Below are 21,149 nucleotides of genomic sequence, written 5' to 3'. Positions count from 1 at the left end.
CATTTTTGTGAAACTTTAAAATGCTATTTTAATTTTTATCGAAAAAAAGGCCTATTGTAGGCCGAGGAACACTTAGTTTCCGATGACAAATATTGTAGAACCTACTTACCTACAGTTCTTTTTTCCATTTTTATTTTTAGAAGATACCAGCAGGTTGTACTGGGCTGGAACCATACTGTGGCCAGCCCAAGCTCGGAATATGGCCGATTCTTCCGGGCAGTCGCTCGCAGCCACATAAACCATCAAATCACGCCGGGACCGCTCGAAAAAGGCCAATCGCGAGTGAGCTCTAGCAATCGTGAGAAACTTCCAAGGAAAATATCTGCCATTAACACACAGGTACACCCTCCCTTTGTGCTAGTACTTTCCAGAATGTTCTGTCCCCACTTATAAATACTTCAACCCCACACTCCACTCCCGCCAAATCTTCAGCCAGAACGAACGAACGACCTAACGAACGAACACCACACTCGCCATGGACTCCCTCACCGCCGTAATGACGACGGACATCAAGCAGGAGGAGCCCGAGATGGTGGTGCTGGACGACGACGACGGCGACGACTGCCGCCTGCGCGCGCCGACGCCGTTGGACCTGGCGGCGGCCGCGGCGGTGGCGCCGTTCCTGGCCAAGACGTTCGACATGGTGGAGGACCCGGCGACGGACGCGGTGGTGTCGTGGGGCGCGGCGCGGAACAGCTTCGTGGTGTGGGATCCCCACGCCTTCGCCGCCCGCCTCCTCCCGCTCCACTTCAAGCACGCCAACTTCTCCAGCTTCCTCCGCCAGCTCAACACCTACGTACGCACCAATGCTTCTTTCCCGATTGCTGTTCTCGTTTCTTTACTGATGATGAAATACTGAAATGGGATGTGGTTGCAGGGATTCCGCAAGGTGAACCCGGACAGGTGGGAGTTCGCCAACGCGGGCTTCCTCGGCGGGCAGCGGCACCTCCTCGCGGGCATCCGCCGCCGGCGCGGCGCCGACACCGGCCGCCGGCCCGCGGCCTCCTCGTCTGCGTCCTCGTGCGCGGCGGAGGCCGGCGTCATCGGCGTCGTGGACGGGGAGCTGGAGCGGCTGCGGCGGGACCGGGAGGCGCTCAAGCAGGAGCTGGCGCGGCTCAGGGTGCAGCAGGAGGCGTCGCGCGCGACGCTGATGGAGATGGAGCGTCGCGTGCTGGGCACCGAGCGGCGGCAGGAGCAGTGCAAGGCCTTCCTCGTGCGTGCGATCAGGAACCCGAGTTTTCTGACCAGCCTGGCACGCCGCAACGCACTCGCCGCCGGCGACGCGGTGCCCGTCGTCAAGGGCAAGAACAAGCGGCGGATGCTCGACCACATCCCGTCGTCTCCGGCGGCGGCGGCGGCGACGGAGGATGGTTTCACCTTCGAGGAGCTTGCACTGGCGGCCGGTGTCGACGTCGAGGCGGGCGTACCGACCGTGAAAACTGAGAGCGCGGGCGGCATAACGACGGACATGATTTGGTACGAGCTGCTCGGGGACGAGCAGGCGGAGATGGACGTCGAGGTGGAAGACCTCGTCACCGCCGCCGCCGCGGCAGCGGCGGAGGAGATGGAGCCGTGGGAGGGGATGGGCGAGGAGGAGGTGCAGGATCTGATGCTGCAGATTGATTGTTTGGCCGGCTCGCCCAGTTCTTGATCATCAGCTCAGCACAACTCACTAGTATTACTGTCTTAGTAGTAGTAGCAGGGCACAGTAGCTTTGCGATTTGATTGTGATTACTATGTGTGTGTGCATTGCCTTGCTAATTCGGATTCTGCGTGTGTTCGTGCAGGATCCGGATGATGGTATCTGTCAGGAACTCAGGATGCGAGCTGTGGAAGGGTGTGAGAGCGACTATGCTCCGGGTTCAGGTGGCTAGGAAGATTTATCGGTGCATTTCCTTGTATTTCTCAGACGATTTTCTCTTCGAATCTATGTTTTTTATAGTATTAACCTTGAATCTAAGTTATTTCTGCAATGTCTATTACCATGTGTGATGATGGACCTTTAATTTACTGTGATGATGGTGATCTTTTTATCTGTTGAATTACCAAGATCATAGGGTGCAGAAGTGCAGACCACCTAGTGAAAGAACAGTGTATGCACTTGTGGTGTCATCGCAAGACTACTCCAAAGGGTATAAATGCAAAGGCGATTTCATCGATTAGTGACAACCAAATTGCTTCCCCTCAATCCCTCATTAGCATGGATAACAACTGTGGGCACCAGTGTCACCAAACATGTTGCTTTGTTTCTTCAACATGCTGACTGACTACTTCTATACGGAAATCATCTTGATTCCGACTGAGATTGCTGCCCGCAGAAGCTTCGAAAGCATAATCCAATGTAGCAGATGACATGCAAAAAAATAAAACACAATCTAAGAAAAAAAGATAAATGGGTAAATCAACAACTGAAGGAACATTTGAATCACAACTTTCAGACATCAGCGAAAGCACACAATATGTACACAGATTCAGATGGGCGTGTGATAATGCAACCTGTCAACACTAACATTATATCCTACATGAAAGCAGAAAAGGTCTATCGATAGTGTTATCAATCATCTTCATCATCGAATTCTTCCTCTTCTTCTTCCTCACTCAGCTCTTCCATAAGCTCATCCTCTTCTTTGACTACAAAACCTCCCAGTGTCTCATCTTCCTCATCCTCTTCCTCTGTCTCGTCATCGTCATCTTCATCTGCAGCATCCTTATTTTCTGTTTTAGAGTTTTCCTTGCGAGGTTTTTTTCGCTTCTTTAGATCTAGTTACATACTTTTTTGATCTCTTCACACTAGGGCATGCCTGGCCATGGGCAGCCCGGCCCGAAAAACTCGGGCCTGGGCGTGAAAAAGTTGGCCCGATGGTCGGGCCGAGTTGGGCCTGGGTAGCCCGAAAAACGCATTTAACACTACGGCCCGCCGGGCTTCATGGGTATTTGGTCGGGCTGGGCTGGGCTTGGGTCTGATTTTTAGCCGTCAGGCTTTTCTCGGCCCGGCCCGGCCTGGCCCGACACATGGCCAGGTATACACTAGGGCCACTCTGCTGGAGTCTTTTCCATCCTCGCTCTCATCAGTCCACTCTTCATCTTCATCCCCTCCCTTTTTCTGCTTCTTCTTGTTCGCACCACCACCACCCCTTGATTTACGTTCAGTGTTATTAACATGCCATCATCTTCATCATCGCTGTTCTTCCTTACTTCCTCCAAAAACCAGTTCCAATCCTTGGGTGCGTGAATCCTACCCTTGGGGTAATTATCAAATTCATGGCCCATCGACAAAAACCTGAATTCTGCATCCAAAATTATAATTATTATTTAAGTACCATGGAAAAGCACAAAGATATTGTTCTGGTAATACAGGGAACATCAGCAAAACTCTCTCAATAGATTTAGATTTCAGAAACAACAGATAGCCTATTTGGACATCAGAAATGTACTCTTTTAGCTAATAACGTCAAGAACAATAGCTAATTATTGTGATGATGGTGAATTTTTTTATCTGTAGGATTACCAACATCAAAGGGTGCAGAAGTGCACACCACCTAGTGAAAGAGAACAGTGTGTGCACTTGTGGTGTCATCGCAAGACTACTCCATTTCATCTTCAGGAGGGCAGAAAAGCAAAGGCGATTTCATCGATTAATGACAACCAAATTGCTTACCCTGATTAACATGGACACCAACTGTGGGTACCAGTGTCACCAAGCATGTTGTTTTGTTTCTTCAACATGCCCACTGACAACTTCTATATTAAAAATCCTCTTGATTCTGCCTGAGATTGCTACATGCACAAGCTTCGAAAGCATAATCCAATGCAAATAACAGATGAACTACAAAAAAAAATCCGCAATGTAAGCAAAAAAAAAAAAAAAAAAAAAAAAAATTGGAAAAGCCAACAACTGAACAAACATTTTGATCACAGCTTTCAGACATCAACAAAAACACACAATATGTACACAGACTCAGAAGAGTATGTGACAATGCAACTTGTCAACACTTGCATTACATCCTACATGAAAGCAGAGAAGGGCTATCGATGTGTTATCAATCGTCTTCATCTTCATCATCGAATTCTTCTTCCTCCTCTTCTTCCTCACTCAGCTCTTCCATAGGCTCATCCTCTTCTTTGACTATAAAACCTCCCAGCGTCTCATCTTCCTCATCCTCTTCCTCTGTCTCGTCATCTTCATCTGCAGCATCCTTATTTTCTGTTTTAGAGCTCTCCTTGCGAGGTTTTTTCGCTTCTTTAGATCTTGTTACATACTTTTTTGGTCTCTTCACACTAGGGCCACTCTGCTGGGAGTCTTTTCCATCCTCGCTCTCATCAGTCCACTCTTCATCTTCATCCTCTCCCTTTTTCTGCTTCTTCTTGTTCACACCACCACCACCCCTTGATTTATGTCCAGTGTTACTAACATCGTCATCATCTTCATCATCACTGTTCTTCCTTATTTCCTCCAAAAACCAGTTCCAATCCTTGGGTGCACGAATCCTACCCTTGGGGTAATTATCAAATTCATGGCCCATCGACAAAAACCCGAATTCTGCATCCAAAATTATAATTATTATTTCAGTGACATGGAAAAGCCCAAGTGTAAAAGCAGGAAGATATTATTCTGATAATACAGGGAACATCAGCAAAACTCTCCCTATAGCTTTAGATTTCAGAAACAACAGATAGCCTATTTGGACATGAGGACTGAACTCTTTTAGCTAATAACGTCAAGAACAATAGCATGTATGAACTATGAAGTGAAGTCGGCAGAAAGCTTTGTAAGTTTCAGTGGAGCTAACCAATTCCTATTGTACAGCAACTGTCGCCTGGCTTCTGGCATCACAAATGAGCATACTTGTATAGAGACGTTAGCAACTAGTATAACAAATCTTCTATTTCTAAATAGGAGCACCCCACTACAAAGAATTCTCTTAACATGCGGCTATGCCACATCACTTGCCAATTTGTCTAACATGCAGCCCTCCACGTCATCCATAGCAGCCCATGTCATCCACCGTTTCATTCAGTTTTTTTCGAGCGCTGTTAACGTGAATCCATCCACCGTTCCTTCATCTTCTCCACTGATTTCTTCTCCGCTTCCACTAAAGCAACTACTAATTAAAATGCATTGATGGATTCACGTTAATTCTCCCTCTTCTGCTCTTCTTATAAAAAAAGACACCGGGCATGAATAATGTCCCTCCGCCCCGAAGAGGAGCCATCCATGGATCCGTGAAAGAACTATGGTGAGCAGTCGCTAAAGGCATCCCGTCACATGTTAGGAGCCAAGTATTATCGTGTACACCTCTTTTTGGTGACCACTGTATGCAATTTTCGCTTCTATATTTGAGTCGACACTGTCCTCCACAAGATTCTTGTCCGCTGCAAGAATCAAGACCGGACGGAGCAGGCGCTGATTCGGATGAGGCGGTCCCTCATCAAGATTACAAATGTAGACTTCGTCATTGCCACGGCAGCCTCCACCGTTAGTTCCTCTTTCCCTCTTCTTTTCTTTTTTGCCGCTTATTTTCTTGCACTGTAGGTGTTTGCCGATCTGTTCGTCATGCCGATATGTTGATTTCATTGAACATAGCCTCATCCAAGAATCCAATGTACCGAGGTGAGATGGAGAATGCAAACAGAAGATGCGTAGTCAATCCAAGATTCCTCAGACAGCGGACAACTGTTTCATTTCTTTTTCAGGTTAAAAGAATTAAATTGTTGTTTGCCAGATAGGTTATATTGTAAAATTGGATTGCTTCGTACTTCTAAACGAAAAGCCTCCTGGGCGATTATAGCTAATTAATCTGTTTGAAGTAATGTCCCACCAGATCATCCGTGTATTTACTCTTTTATTGTAGTTGTTCTTCTATCATTTTGTTCCGCTTCTGAAATTTACAATGTGCATGAGATGGTCCGATTGAGCAATTTGATTCGTGTGGCATGTTTCATTGGATTGACTAAGCATCCTCTGTTTGCATTCTACCTGTTACCTGACACAGGTTAGTGATTATTGTTGTACCATCAGGGAACGAGTCTCCAAGATCTTAAATTTGGCTCTAGCCTGGGAATGAAGTCATAAACCAATGCATTATCTATAGCTTGCATCCTTGGAGGCCTACAGATATGCCACCTTAGAAAAACATTTCGATGTGGAGGCCCAAATAATTGGAGTATATGTTTCCTGTTAGTGACCAAACAATCAGAAGTCATGAAGTCACAAATTACATTGTGGTACGACTTACTAAAATTTTGACCCAGCTGTTTGCTTTGTTGACTTCTTTTACTATGTAGCTGTCAACATGCTATGTTGTAATATAAAAGGATGCAATCTGTATTAAATTCATATAGTATTACAATGAGATAATTGTATTTATCTAGAAATACAAAACGAGCTACCATTTTAAAAAGATTGGCATAGCGGACCAGACCTTCAGTGCTTTTAAAGCATGCCCATATATCTGAAGGGAGAACCTGGATGGTAGCCGAAAAGAAGAGTTTTTTTTTTTGTGTGTAAGATGCTTATATATGCTCATCCACAATATTAATGCATATTTCCACTATGTGGGTTTCCAAGACGAGACTAAAAGTCTTGCCGTGTCTTCATTTTTCAGTTATTTTACGCTACACTCACATGAGAAGCCTTATCTGAATCAGTTATGTTAATTGGAAGTGTTGCCTGGTTAGACTAAAGTATACACATGGATAAAAAACTCACGTGTTATGAGCATAATGTCATATTTTCCCCCATGTTATACCGAAATACTGATTTTTCATAGTGAGATTTTTAAAGCTGGTCAGTCTATCGGAGTATATTAAAACGACAATTGTGCCGCTATGTTTATTTAGTTCTCTAATTTTGTCTATTCTTTTTAGTATGTACATTTTTATTATTGTTTTGCATATAACTTTCCGCGGCAAAGCGCGGGATGTCATCTAGTGTACTAGTATTATCATTAACCAATAACCAACACAGATTAAAAATAGGCAATGTAGTAGTGCAAGCTACTCCAATGAAACCTGACCGAATGCCATATCGATTTATCTCTGCAACATTGTCCCCAACAAATTCCCTAATTCCCACATGGCATTCTCTCTCTAAATTCTGAAAGGAAGAAGAATCCAAGCTCACCTTGGACCGGGTCGACATTTTCGAGATCAATTTTCAGATCCTCCAACTCCTCATCCAACTCCTCATGGCCGACACCCGCCTCCACCTCCTCCTCAGCCACCTCCATGGCTTCCTGCACCGCTCGCCTCTCCCTCTCCTTCTCCTTCCTCTCCCGCGTCCGCTTCTCCCGCCTCGCCACCGCGTCCAGCACCGCGGTTTCCACCTCCACCTCCCCTTTCACATCCGGCCTCCGCACCGTCCAGAACGACGGCGCCCTGAGCGACAGGGACAGCCCGTCCCCCGCCCAGAGCTCGCCCGCCTCGCCGCAGCGGTACACCTTGCCTTCGCCGACACCCGACGAGCGTACGACCACGGGGTTCCTGCCCACGACCTCGAAGGCGACCCTGGGCTCCCCGCCGCCGACGAGGCGGAGCGACACGTGGCGGCGCGAGACCGTGCGGTCGGCGGGCGGGGCCAGGTCGCCGCTTCCGAGGTCGGCCTCCGGGGACTCGCTCGAGAGGGAAACTGCTCGGATTCCGCCGCCGCCTGGTTTGAGCTCCAGCTCCATTGGCGGCCGGCGGGGAGGAATGAGGGGTTTGGGTGCTGGAGAGGGAGGCGACGACTGCGGGGAGTGGAGGGAGAGTGGAGCGCAGTCGACTTTTCGGGAAGCGGTGGTGGGTTAAGTGGGCCTTTCGTGGATCCAGGCCGTTCGGGCTTTATGCTATGTTGGGCTGGTGATGCAGATTTGAACCTGTCGATAGGCACATATGGCCGTTCCTGAGGATCGTAAAGCCCAACCTCGCCGTAATGTTCCGAAGGAGAAAAAAAAAAATCAAGTTTAGGACTTGCGATCGCATGCATGTAGAGGTGTCGGACTTGGCGGAAGACCTGAATTTGGGGTGGATCCACATTGCCTCGGGTTGCCTGGAAGGTGTTCAGGGACTGCAGAGCAAGAACATGGGAGTCTTCTGTGGTATCCTGCAGGGAGATCAAGCATAGAGAACAGCTTAGGGGAGAAACTTACTCCTGCCATGCAGGAAGAGAGATGAATACAGAATCACACAGGGAGGCACGTTTTGGTTCTTCCTTCCCTGCAGGTTATCATATTTGGTTAGTTGAACCACATGTTTGTTTAAGTGTAGTATTTTCAAACATTGCCCCGATTTGAATAAAACTCAAAAACTTCTCGAAAAAATTACAGCTAGCCAACTAGCCGCCCCTGGCCCGACACGTATGGCACGGCATGGCCCATCAAGACCCGTTTATAAACATACGACAGGCGTGCCTCACTAGAGATGCTATATGCCGACCAGGTCGGCACGAACGGGGTGCCGCACACCACTCCAACCCGGCGGCTGTTAATTGGGTCGTGGCCCATCAGGTAAATGTTTTCTTTTCTTTTTTTTTCTTTTTCTGTTTACAATTTTGTTTTTTGAAACTAACGTTTTTCCTGTTTTCAAAATTTTCTGTATATAGAATTTTAAAAATGTACGATTTTAAATTTCTCTGAATTTTGAAAATCATTCAAAATACAAAATTTGCTCATAATTCAAAATTCGTTCAAATTTCGAGTATGAACATTTTTCAATTTGAAGATTTTTTCAAACTTGAACATTTTTCAAATTTGAAAAGTTTCGAAAACTTTTTAAATAGAAAAATAAAACGAGAAAATAGAAAAAGAAACAGAGAAAAAAGAAAAAAGAAAAAGAAAAGAAAAGAGAAAAGAGAAAAGAGAAAGAACTAGAAAAAAGGCCTATACGGACCGGGCCCACACCACACGGGGGGTGTGCAGCGTAGAGGGATCGCGTGCCTCGCTAGGCGTGGGGGGTGCTATATGCCGACCTGGTCGGCGCGGACCAGGCGCCGCACACCCCCAGGCGGGTTGTTGGGCCGGCCCAACGTTCCTAGTTTTTTTTTGCTATTTCATTTTTTTTTTTGATTTTTCTTTTTACGTTTTTTAAAAGCTGATTCTTTATAAAACCGATTTTTAAAATCTGGAATTTTCAAATTTAGTTTTTTCTGAAATTTAAATACTTTCAAATTTTGAACATTTTTCGAATTTGAAACAATTTTTTTAGATTTTTTTCGAAATTTGAACAGTTTTTGAATTTGAACATTTTTCATTTTTTTGTTCAAAATTGGAAAATTTTGGAATATGAACATTTTTTAAAATTTGAACATTTTTCACGTTCGAACAGTTTTCAAATTTGAACGGTTTTCAGATTTGAACGGTTTTTAGATTTAAACGGTTTTCAGATTTGAACGGTTTTCAAATTTGAACATTTTTGAATTTAAACATTTCCTCAATTTGAGCAATTTTTAAAAATTAAAATTTTTGATTCTGAAAAAATATAAATAAAACCGAAAACAGAAAAAAGAAAAGAAAAAAGAAAAAAGAAAAAAACCAGAAAAAAAGGAAAAACGAACTCCTACAGACTAAACAGACATAAAGGGCCTGACCCATACCCTAGCCACCAATCTGGTCGGTGTATAGTTTTTGCCGCTAGGCGTCCCACGCACAACACACGTAATAAACGCATCGACGCGTTTAGCATTTTATTGTTTTTTTTAAGGAAGAGATAGAAAATTAAAAATCAAATGGGCCATGCTAGCTCACGAGCTCCGGGTTGTGGCCCATGCATGTCTAGCACGACCTTCTGAACCACGTGTTGGGTCGAGCCTGTCACAGAAGGACACGTGTGATTAATGATGGCCCGTAAAAAGGACACATGCTAGCCAGCAATAGTTACACTGTCGCCACTCGTGAAGATTGAAAAACCTAACCTCGTTGTAATGTTTTGAAGACGAAGAAAATAGTTATGTTTCGAACGGTACGTCTCCATTTTGTTTGTGAAATATCTGTACAAAGTAAATGGTACGGGAGGGCGGGGCTTTCTCCACACTCGAGCACCGATGATTTTGATAAAAATAACCTAATCTTGAAAAGTCAGCATAAAATATCCCCGTTTCAAAATCATTTCACAAACTAACCTTTTCGTATGGGAGCCATGCTCTAAGGCATGATAAAAAGGGCAGTCCATGGCGTGATGCTCTATAGCGTGAATCTGTGGCCCGTGGCTTCATCATGGTCATGATGCCCTGAACCGCGGAGTCATGTTGTAGAGCATGGTGCTCTTCGATACGGCTTCATGCTATTGAGCACGACATCATGAAAAGGGCTATCTTTGAAATTATTTTTTCAGATAAGGTCATGAAAAAGTTTACTTTTGAAAAAACAGTTAGTTTTGTCAAAATTGTCTCGAGCACCATTCTAGTGTGTTCTTTGTTACTCGCTCCGCTCTAAAATAAGTATCTAATTTTTCTTTACATACGGATGTATCTGGACATCAATAGGTGTTTAAATGCAGTTGTATCTAGTTAAAGTTACGACAATTATATCTTAGAAATGATGATACTAGTATATCTGAATAAAATGAAGGAACGTGTATAGTGAAAAAGTAGTAGTAGCACATGCTCAATCATCGTCCGGTCTCGAGCTGCACATTCTGACTTGACCTCGAGATTGGCTAGCTAAGTTGGCACCTCGTGTAGGTTGTAGGTACGCTGCTCGCTGCACCGTATAGACACGCGCGCGTAGGAAAAAGTAGCAGGATTGACGAATTCTGAAGCACGAGCGAGCGCAAGTAGACAGTAAAAAAAAATCGCGCAACCGCGGGCAAACTGATCACCGCGCGAAAATGGCCTTAAATTAAACCAGAGATCGGAAGAAGAGGAGGACGGAGCAAACAAGCCGGCGAAGTATACAATCGTGATCGTCTCGCGAGTGACGTGACGGCCACCGCTCTTCGTCCAGTCAGCTACACTGTCCTCGCTGTCCTCCGGCCGTCGTTGGCTTCGGCCGACTGGTGGGGTCCACTAGTGGAGAAGAGCGCTGTGCCCCAAGCAAATGACCGCATCTCTTGACCAAACCGGTCCGATGCCGCATTGGACCGGTTCGTTTCTGCCGGGACGACCCCACCCGTAGCGCTTGTCCTGTAGTGGCCTTTGGACCCGGTTTGTCATATAAACCGGGTCCAAAGGATCCACCCATGGCCGCGACGAGCCGTGTCGGCCTGGGAACGCTTTAGTCCGGTTTGTATGACAAACCGGGTCCAAAGCCCTCTCGGCTATATAACCTTGCCTGCCCAAGTGTGAGCCACACTTAGCCATTTTTTCACTATCTTCACAAGAGGGTGTATTGCTCTCCTCTCTTCTTCACATGCACAAGAGGTGTTCGATGAAATGCTTAAGAGGATTTGCCACTTGAGTTTACACAAATCAAGCCACACTTAACTTGCTTTTTTCTTCTTCATCGAGGTTAACAACTTTATCCTTTTCATCCGCAATTGATAAAATGCATGTGTATATATACATCGTGATGTTACGTAATGGTTTTGACCAGCTTAATTATATCATGCGGATGAATCGGCAATGGATGTACATTGACCGACGGTTTGACGAGTTCATCGCGGGCCTGGATAATTTTATGGCCGTGGCGGAGGCAAACAAACATGGTGGCTTCATGTATTGTCCATGTGTGGACTGCAAGAATACCGTAAATTACGCTCGCTCGAGTCTCATTCACAGACCACCTTCTGCGATCCGGTTTCATGCCCGGTTACTATTGTTGGACCAAGCACGGAGAAAGAGGGGTTATGATGGAAGACAATGAAGAAGAGGAAGAGGATGATGACGGTTATCCCAATTTCCCCGAATACGATGATACTGCAGAAGGCAATGAAGACAATGAAGTAGAAGATCAAGAGGCACCAGATGAGCTCGTCGATGATGATCTTGGCCGGGCCATTGTCGATGCAAGGAGAGAATGTGAAACTGAAAAGGAAAGGTTGGCCTTCGACAAGATGATAGAAGATCACAACAAATTGTTATACCCAACTTGCGAAGATGGCCATAAAAAGCTAGGCAGACACCTGGAATTGTTGCAATGGAAGGCGGAGAACGGTGTCACCGACTCGGGATTTGGAAAGTTGCTGACAATAATTAAGAGGAAGCTTCCAAGGGGTAACGAATTGCCCGCCAGGTACGTACGAAGCGAAGAAGATTGTCCGCCCTCTAGGATTAGATGTGCAAAAGATACATGCATGCATTAATGATTGCATCCTCTACCGCGGTGAGTACGAGAATTTGGATGCATGTCCGGTGTGCACTTGCATTGCGGTATAAGATCGAGACGAGATGACCCTGGTGATGTTGAGGGCGAGCGCCCCAAGAAGAGGGTTCCTGCCAAGGTTATGTGGTATGCTCCTATAATACCACGGCTGAAACGCTTGTTCGGGAATAAAGAGCACGCTAGGTTGTTGCGATGGCACAAAGAAGACCGTAAGAAAGACGTGATGTTGAGGCACCCTGTTGATGGATCCCAATGGAGAAAAATCGATAGAGAGTTCCCAAACTTTGCACGGGATGCAAGGAACTTAAGGTTTGGTCTAAGTACGGATGGCATGAATCCTTTTGGAGAGCGAGAGCTGCAGCCATAGCACCTGGCTCTGTGACTCTTTGTATATATAACCTTCCTCCTTGGTTGTGCATGAAGCGGAAGTTCATTATGATGCCGGTGCTCATACAAGGCCCGAAGCAACCCGGGAACGACATTGATGTGTACACGAAGCCATTAGTCGAAGAACTTCTACAGCTGTGGTCCCTAGCGGGTGTACGTGTGTGGGACGAGCACAAGCGGGAGGAATTTGACCTAAGAGCGATGCTTTTCGTAACCATCAATGAGCTGGCCTGCTCTTGGTAACATTTCGGGACAGTCAAACAAGGGATACAATGCATGCACACACTCGTTTACATGAGCTCGAAGGTGATTATTTGGAAAAAGGTCGAGAAGGTCGTGTGCACAGGGCATCGTCGATTTCTTAGGATTACCCATCCCGTAAGAAAGAAAGGAAAGCATTACGACGGTGAGGCTGATCACCGGAGGAAGCCTCCCCATCGTGATGGTGTTGATATATTTGGTATGGTCAAGGATCTAGATGTAATATTTGGAAAGGGTCACGGCGGACGGTCCGTTCCGAATGACGACTGCCGGACACGCGCCCATGTGGAAGAAGAAATCTATTTTTTGGGAGCTAGAATATTGGAAAGTCTTAGAAGTCCGCTCTTCAATCGATGTGATGCACGTGACGAAGAATCTTTGCGTGAACCTGCTAGGCTTTACGGGCGTGTACGGGAAGACAAAAGATACACCGAAGCACGGGAGGACCAGCAACGTTGGAAAGACCCCAAAAATCTGCATGAGAGAGTTAAAGGACGTCATTTATCCAGCTACGCTCTTACAAAAGCGAGAGAAGGAGATATTTTTTGAATGTCTTAGCGGTATCAAGGTCCCGTACGGCTTCTCCTCCAATATAAAGGGAATAATAAATATGGAGAAGAAAACATTCCGGAACACGAAGTCTCATGACTCGTCACGTGATAATGACACGGTTGCTTCCGATTGCATTGAGGGGGCTTCTACCGGAAAATGTTCGATTGCCCATTGTGAAGCTATGTGCATTCCTCAATGCAATTTCTCAAAAGGTAATAAACCCAGAAATTCTACCGAGGTTGCGAGAATGATGTGGTCCAATGTCTCGTTAGTTTTGAGCTGGTGTTCCCACCATCCTTCTTCAATATTATGACACATCTCCTCGTTCACCTGGTCGATGAGATTTCCATTCTCGGTCTGTGTTTCTACACAATATGTTCCCCTTCGAGAGGTTCATGGGAGTCTTGAAGAAATATGTTCATAACCGTGCTAGGCCGGAAGGAAGCATCTCCAAGGGCTATGGAACGAGAGGAGGTCATTGAATTACGTGTTGACTTTATTCCCGACCTTAAGCCGATTGGTGTTCCTGAATCGCGGCATGAAGGGAGACTAAGTGGAAAAGGCACGCTAGGAAGGAAATCAATGATATGTAGGGACGGGATTTCTTTGACTCAAGCACACTACACGGTTCTACAAAGTTCCACCATGGTGGCTCCGTATATCGGTGACCACAAGAACTTTCTACGCTCCCGAGAACCCGGGGCGGTCGAACGATTGGATTAGACGTGAACACATGTCGACTTTCGGCGGTTGGTTGCAAAAACATCTCTGAATAACGAAGATATTGAAGATCAAGTTGTACTTGCTGGCCCGGACACCATCTTCGACTTGTAGTGACTTTCCAAGAGTACGAGATAAATGGGAATACATTTTACACGATCGCCCAAGATAAAAAGAGCACCAACCAAAACAGTGGTGTCCGCTTTGATGCAATAATGAATGAAGGCCCAAATGACACATATTATGGTTACATAGAGGATATACGGGAACTTGAGTATGGACCTTCTTTTAAGGTCCCTTTGTTTAGGTGCAAATGGGTCAACAAAACAGGAGGCGGGGTTCGGGTAGACAAGTTGTATGGAATGACAACGGTGGATCTCAACAATCTTGGGTATAGAGACGAACCATTCGTCCTAGCCAAGGATGTGGCCCGGAGTTTTCTATGTGAAGGATATGTCTAGCAAACCAAGAAAAAGGAAACATAAGGAAACAAATACATCAAACGATGAGCCAAAGCGCCACATAGTTCTTTACGGAAAAGAAACATCGTGGGAGTGGAGGACAAGACAGGACATGTCGAGAAGATTATAATAAGTTTGATGAAATTCCACCCTTGAGTGAACATTGATCCAAGCATCAAGTTAAATGATGAAGATGCTCCATGGTTAAGGCCGAAGAAGATTAAATGATGAAGATGCTCCATGGCACAAATGAGTATCTCAACATGGCAATCAATTTCCCATTTATTTTTGTGTAATCATTTAAGCTGTATGTAAGATATGAAAAGTGGAGATGTGGTTGGCTTTTTGTACCATATATATAGAGGAGATGTAGTCGTTCACGGGTTTGCGGGGAAAAATTCCGAGGCGCGAGTTTCCGAAGATGCCGTAGGGCATGTGCACCAACAACATCTTCGAGCTGCGCCACGGGAGATTTCCCAACCCTTTCCCCAACACTATTAGAGGAGATGTAGTCGTTCGGGGGCTTGCGGGAAAAAATTCCGAGGAGCAACTTCCGAAGATGCCGTAAGGCTTGTGCACCAACGACATCTTCGAGAAGTTGCGCCACGGGAGATTTCCCAACCCTTTCCCCAACCCTGTTAGAGGAGATGTAGTCGTTCACGGGCTTGCGGGGAAAAAATTCCAGGCGCAGCTTCCGAAGATGCCGTAGGGCGTGTGCACCAACAACATCTTCGAGAAGCTGCGCCACTGGAGATTTTCCAATCCATGGGAATGAATCTCTGCTTGGCTTGTTGATGCGCTTGGCAAGCCGTATCGATGCTCCTTTTATAGGCACGGCACCGCTTCTACTCGACGAGGCGTCGTGCGCTACATGCTTTATCTCATCGAGCGGTGCGTCCACCCATGCGTTCTTATCCTGCCGACATCTTTAGTCCCGGTTGTACCCACCAGCCGGGACTAAAGGTTACCCACACGTCCTTATCCCACCGAGCCGGTTTTGTTAGATGACAAAAAAGGATCTTTAGTCCCGGTTGTACCCACCAGCCGGGACTAAAGGTTACCCACACGTCTTTATCCCACCGACGAGTTTTTGGCGCCACTTTGCGTTCCCGCCTATTTTCTTCCCGCGCTTTCCACTTGCTTCCCGCCTCCGTCCTCCCGCCATTTTTTCACTATATATATGTTGGCTTGGCCTCCATTTACATATCACATCTAGACTCATATCTGCAAACCTCATCACCAGGTCACATGGCTTCCATCGTATCTCTAACCCTCCGGGAGGCGGAGGCGCTTTGCGCGTCGAACTACCCCTGCCCGCCGGGCTACCGCGTCCCTACCGGCTGGTTGCTGCGCGTCGGAGGGGTACCGGTCCCTCCTGTCCCTCTAGGTGTGGCGCGCGAGATGGCCATCACGAACCACTACTACTTCGAGCTCACGCCGAGCGGCGGAGGAATCCCCGAGTGGCATCCCGACTACAGCCCGACTTGGGAGAGCTTCTTCATCAATCGGCGTGAGAGGGCGCTCGCCGAGCACGAGGACGGCGGCCCGCCTCCTTCGAACTTCAACGAGGCCGGCCGTCGGGCTGTGGTGGCGCGACCCGAACTCTCCCGGGCGTCATGGCCCACCGTGGCCCCCGCCTGCGCTACCCTCGGTCCCGGCCCACGCGTGCTCTCCCGCCGAGGTTTGACTACCGCGACCCCGATGCCGGCGACGATGATGACGGCGACTACGGCGACTACGGTGGCGAGTACTATAGGGCCGAGGCACGAGTATGGCTGAATGACTCGAACGGTCGAATCCGGCCATGTATCTTAATTAATTTTCGGTTGAGCTAGGCACGAGTACTATAGGGCTAGGCACGAGTACTATCTGGCCATGTATCTTAATTAATTTTCGGTTGAGTTATGTACTTTAATTCCACATGTAATACGGCGGGAAACTTTTCTCATCATCGGCGTACGCCACAACGACTTTATTGAAAATACAATAATATAGATAAACAACTAGTCTAGTCGATCTACTCGTCGTCGGAGGTTGTCTCGGTCCAAATGTCGTCCCACCGAGGGTCGTTGTCGGCCCAAGTTGTATTCGGGTTATCGAGCTCGAACACGGCGACGGCCCGACGATGGCGCTGTTGGACCTGCGTTGTGCCGGAGGTCGGCGAAGAACGCGGCGGTGTTGTCGACGTCGTTGGGGAGCTGCGCCCTCCACGGCGCATCAACTCCTCGTCGTGCTCGGCGATTGCGATCCGGCGCTGCACCGGCGGTGGCGGCGACGGTCCTCGTCGTCGACGAGGCACGGCGTCGGCGCGAGGAACTCCGCCTCCTCTAGCGATTCGACGTGCGGGAAGTTCATGTCGCACCGTTGCCGCCGAAATCGCCATGCGGCCGCGTCGTAGCGCGCGCCGCCAGCTCCGGGGTGTTGTACGTGCCGAGGGTGAGCCGGAAGCCACCGGCACGCATCTCGGCGTAGAACCTACCGTTCGGCCGCGCTCGGACGCCACGGAAACCGGACGAGCCGCGCCGGCGCGGCGGCATCCCGGCGACGAATGAACGGAGGCGACGGCGACGTGTGGTTCCGCGCGCACGCGGCGCTTTATAGCACAGCGACGCGGCAAGTTTGGCGACAGGTGGCGCGGGGAAGCGGCGGGCGTGGCACGTGGAAGCGGCGGCGACAGGTGGCGCGGGGAAGCGGCGGGGCGTGGCACGTGGAAGCGGGATCTACACGTCGCACGGCCGGTGGCGGCGGGGCGAGGCACGTGGAAGCGGCGGCGACACGTGGCACGGGGAAGGGACACGTGTGGCGGTGGCGGTGGTGGGCGGTACACGGCGGTGCCAACGGTGGCCGGTACACGGCGGTGGCGGTGGTGGGCGGTACACGGCGGTGGCCCGTACATGGCGGTGACGGCGGGGGCACGGGGAAGGGACACGTGTGGCGGTGGCGGTGGTGGGCGGTGCGGTGGCTTTTTTCATTTGAAATAAGGCGGGAATGAAAATTTTTAAAAAATTTGGCCTTTGGACCCGGTTTGTATTACAAGCCGGGACTAAAACGCTTTTTGCGCGCGCAGCGAAAACGCAGCAAAAATGGCCTTTAGTCCCGGTTTGTATTACAAACCGGGTCCAAGAGGCCTTTGGACCCGGTTTGTAACACGCACCGGGTCCAAAGGGAGGAGTATAAAAGAAAACACTTCGTCTCCGCGGAGATCAATCCCGCGGAGGCGAAGCCGCGACGCGCGAGACGAAGCCGCCGAGGCTGCTGCTCCGCCGCGCGCCCGCGCCGCCGCCGCCCTCCGCGCCCGCGCCGTCGCCGCCCTCCGCGCCCACGCCGCCGCCGCGCCACGCCGCCGCCGCCCTCCGCGCCCACGCCGCCGCCGCCCTCCCGCGCCCGGCCTCGTCCGCGTCGCCCGCCGACACCCGCCGGCTGTCGGCGCCCTCCGCCGCCGCCGTCGTCTTCCTCTCCACCGCGCCGCCGTCGCCGCCCGCGTCCGTCTCCTTCCTCTCCACCGCGCCGCCGTCGGCGTCCTCGATCTCCGCCGGCGCCAAGCAAGGTGAGCCCCGGCCACACCCTTTTTTTTAGTTTTTAGATTGTTAGATTATTGTTAGTATTAGAAATTGTTAGATTTTTAGATTTTTAGAAATTTTGGATTATTGTTAGTATTAGAAATTGTTAGATTTTTAGAAATTGTTAGATTATTGTTAGTATTAGGTGTGTTAGTAAAATTAGTTAATGTGTTAGGTGTTAGTAAAATTAGTGTTAGTAAAATTAGTGTTAGTAAAATTAGTTAGAGAAAAGATAGAAAAATTAGTTAGTTAGTGTTAGTAAAATTAGTTAGAAAAAAGTTAGTAAAATTAGTTAGAAAAAAGTTAGAAAATTAAGTTACAAAATAGATTCATTTGTGTCGGCGCCGCCCCGCGCGCGCCGACAACTTAGACCGTGGCGGTGCCGAGTCCGTAGCGATGCCGCCGCGACATAGACTTAGGGTCGCGAAATAGAGAAAGAGCGAGCGAGGAGGAGCGCCGAGTCCGTGGCGGTGCCGGTCATTGCCGGCGCCCTGCCGACGCACCCATAACGGGGTCATTCAATTCCCGCTACCGCTCCCGCTGTCGTTCCCGACCCCGATCCGGATCGATCGATTCGGGGTCGTGGAAGCGCGGCGTTAGTACAAAAGTAGTGAAGTTTTTTATTTAGCACAATATCATGTTTTTTATTTATATTAGTACATATATGATTTGTTTTCGTAGCTACGATGCCGCCGCGACAGCGGCGGCCGGCGGGCCGTGGTCCGACTCTTCTAGAGGAGATGGAGCGGATGGGGAGGTCCGGGACCGGGCTCCGCCGGGGTGGCACTGGGAGGTCTTAGCTTCGGGTCGCGCACCTTGGTGCGGAATCCGGGTCCCGTTGTCGACCCGGATATTCTTTGGTGGAGGTCTTATGGGCCACGGTCGTTTCGAGAGGAGCCGGCCCCGCGAGGAGGTAGCTCGGCGCATTGCGGCGGAGGACGAGCACGTTCGCCGTTACATGTACGCGTTAGACAACATGTATAGGACCGGATGGAGCGTTATGCGGGGATCTCATGTTAGCTATGCTCCCGTTGTTGTTCCGTGGCTTTGGGGGCACACCCGGCGCGGCTCGGGACCCGGTCGGCGCCCTCTAGGACCCGGGCTGCGCGGTTGAGTGGTTGTAGTAGTGATTGATATGTATTAGGGTTAAATAAACATGAACCCGATCTATGTATGCATGTAACTGCACTATCTGCTTTTAGCACTATATTATCGATCCTTAGTTAAGAACTACACATATGTAACTCCATTTTTTCAGTTTTACGCATTATCCTTAATTTGATCATATGATGGTTCCTATGTATAGCTTGCAGGTCGTTGTAGAAAGCATGGAGAGAGATGAAATTCAAGAAAATTTCATGGAGGAACTCATAGCAAACGGTACTGCTGGATGATCGCGACGACGATGTTATTCCGGATGATGGCGGTGACGATGTCACCGCAACTTATTTGAATGACTCCGGTGAGGGAGCGGAGAATATTGAGGAAGAAGATCCTAGTGGCGCCGGTGAGGAACAAGATCATCATAATGGCTCCCAGACTGTAGTTATCACCGAGGTATATAAACTAATTAAGCCGCTGTTGATCGACTAGATGCATTAACTAATTAAATTGTACTGACTATGAATTATTTCTTTTTTAGCCCTCCGGATCGAGCACTTGTTACGTAAAGTCGAGGAAGCGAGGCCCGGCCAAAAAGTTGGATGACGGTGTTAGGCACGACATCACCCACATCGAAAATGATGGTAAACCGATTGCTCCGGAGAAAGGTGCAAAGGCATTTATAGCTCAATGCGGAGTGCTTGTTAGGGACCACGTCCCGATCACCGTTCGAGAATGGCACAAGCCGAAGGGACTAGTGCTGTCTGCGAGAGGAAGAAGGTCAAGGTCTTTATATCGATGATGTAGCCAAAAACAGCATTATGGACAAGCTCATGTCACATTTCAACATAGTACCCGAAGAGGGGGTGACGCTGAAAAGGCCAAGATGGAGCAGGCCCTCCGCGAGTTTGGCAAGAAGAAGATGGCCGAACTATTCAAGAGCCACAAGAAAAGATTGCGCCGCCTTATCAAGATAAAGAAGACTCCGGACAATGAGAAGGTAAAAACTCACGGGAAGAATTCGTGAAGTACGGCACGGAGTCGGAAGAATTTAAGAGAAGGTCGGAAATAAATAAGGCAAATGCTGCGTTGAAGCTATATCACCAAATTACGGGTCCAGGTGGATACGGGGCTAACCGTCCTAAGTGGCGGGCAGGCTGAGGCGGGCCGGCCGATAAAGGGATCAGATTAGGGACACACGGTTGGATCGAACGGTGCAAGGAGTGGTTCTACGGGATTGGGGGAACGTTGGATCCGAGAAACAGGGGAAGTGCATCTATAAGAAAGCTCATACGAAGGTTCCCATTGATGCCCTGGAAAAAGCACATAGGGACGTGGAGGCGGGGTTGTTCCAGCCCGAAAGAGAGAACGATGAGGCTGACACGCGCCCTTGGGAACAAAGAACACGGCGGACGAACACGAGGCACGGCGAGGCTCCGTTCCGTGGAAGTATGGCTTTCTGCGGAAAGGAAGAGATTTCCGATAAAAGCCATGAGAGGAGGAAGGCAAGGGAAACAGACCGCCTGGCTAACTTAGAGGAGGGTATGAGCACCATGCAAGCCCAATTAAGCATGGTAACCCAAGTACTTACATCTCGAGATGGCTCGGGGGCGGGCGCAGATCCTGCATCTGCTCAATGCCATCGCCCGCTGCAATCTCAACCACACCGGAAAAGCGGCGTGGCTTCCTCTCGAGCGAGTGGATAATGATGATGATGATGACCGGGTGGTCGAGCCTCCTCGCTACCCCCGTGGATGATCTCACTGAGAGCCGTCCTTGTGAGCTGCATGTTAAAGTTTTCAACCTATCCTTCAAGACGGCGGCCGGCATCCTCTTACCTACAAGGTCTTACCATTGCCGTCCGGTCCAAGACG

The 21,149-nt window shown here is 48.7% G+C and overlaps 2 protein-coding genes across 2 annotated transcripts; one reads left to right on the top strand and one right to left on the bottom strand.

Annotated features, from left to right (window-relative positions):
- The first annotated feature begins 475 nt into the window (after window positions 1-475).
- LOC124658741 (putative heat stress transcription factor A-6a) lies at window positions 476-1,874 on the top strand. The gene is made up of 3 exons (XM_047196817.1): window positions 476-796; window positions 878-1,597; window positions 1,788-1,874. The coding sequence occupies exons 1-3, from the start codon at window positions 476-478 to the stop codon at window positions 1,872-1,874; spliced, it is 1,128 nt and encodes a 375-aa protein (XP_047052773.1).
- Window positions 1,875-3,940: 2,066 nt separating this feature from the next.
- LOC124658725 (DNA ligase 1) lies at window positions 3,941-7,670 on the bottom strand. Its single transcript, XM_047196816.1, has 2 exons — window positions 7,124-7,670; window positions 3,941-4,540 (listed from the first exon to the last, which is right to left on the bottom strand). The coding sequence occupies exons 1-2, from the start codon at window positions 7,668-7,670 to the stop codon at window positions 4,041-4,043; spliced, it is 1,047 nt and encodes a 348-aa protein (XP_047052772.1). The 3' UTR covers window positions 3,941-4,040.
- Between the last annotated feature and the right edge of the window lie 13,479 nt (window positions 7,671-21,149).

Source organism: Lolium rigidum, chromosome 1 (genome assembly GCF_022539505.1).
Source record: "Lolium rigidum isolate FL_2022 chromosome 1, APGP_CSIRO_Lrig_0.1, whole genome shotgun sequence".
NCBI classification, from domain to species: Eukaryota; Viridiplantae; Streptophyta; class Magnoliopsida; order Poales; family Poaceae; genus Lolium; species Lolium rigidum.
This window is presented reverse-complemented; position numbering and strand designations above follow the sequence as displayed.

Coding starts and splice junctions, on each gene's coding strand:
- LOC124658741 (XM_047196817.1), top strand. CDS start 476: ATGGACTCCCTCACCGCCGTAATGACGACGGACATCAAGCAGGAGGAG. Junction 797..877: donor TCCGCCAGCTCAACACCTAC/GTACGCACCAAT, acceptor ATGTGGTTGCAG/GGATTCCGCAAGGTGAACCC. Junction 1,598..1,787: donor AGGGGATGGGCGAGGAGGAG/GTGCAGGATCTG, acceptor GTGTTCGTGCAG/GATCCGGATGATGGTATCTG.
- LOC124658725 (XM_047196816.1), bottom strand. CDS start 7,670: ATGGAGCTGGAGCTCAAACCAGGCGGCGGCGGAATCCGAGCAGTTTCC. Junction 4,541..7,123: donor AAATGTCGACCCGGTCCAAG/GTGAGCTTGGAT, acceptor TTTTGGATGCAG/AATTCGGGTTTTTGTCGATG.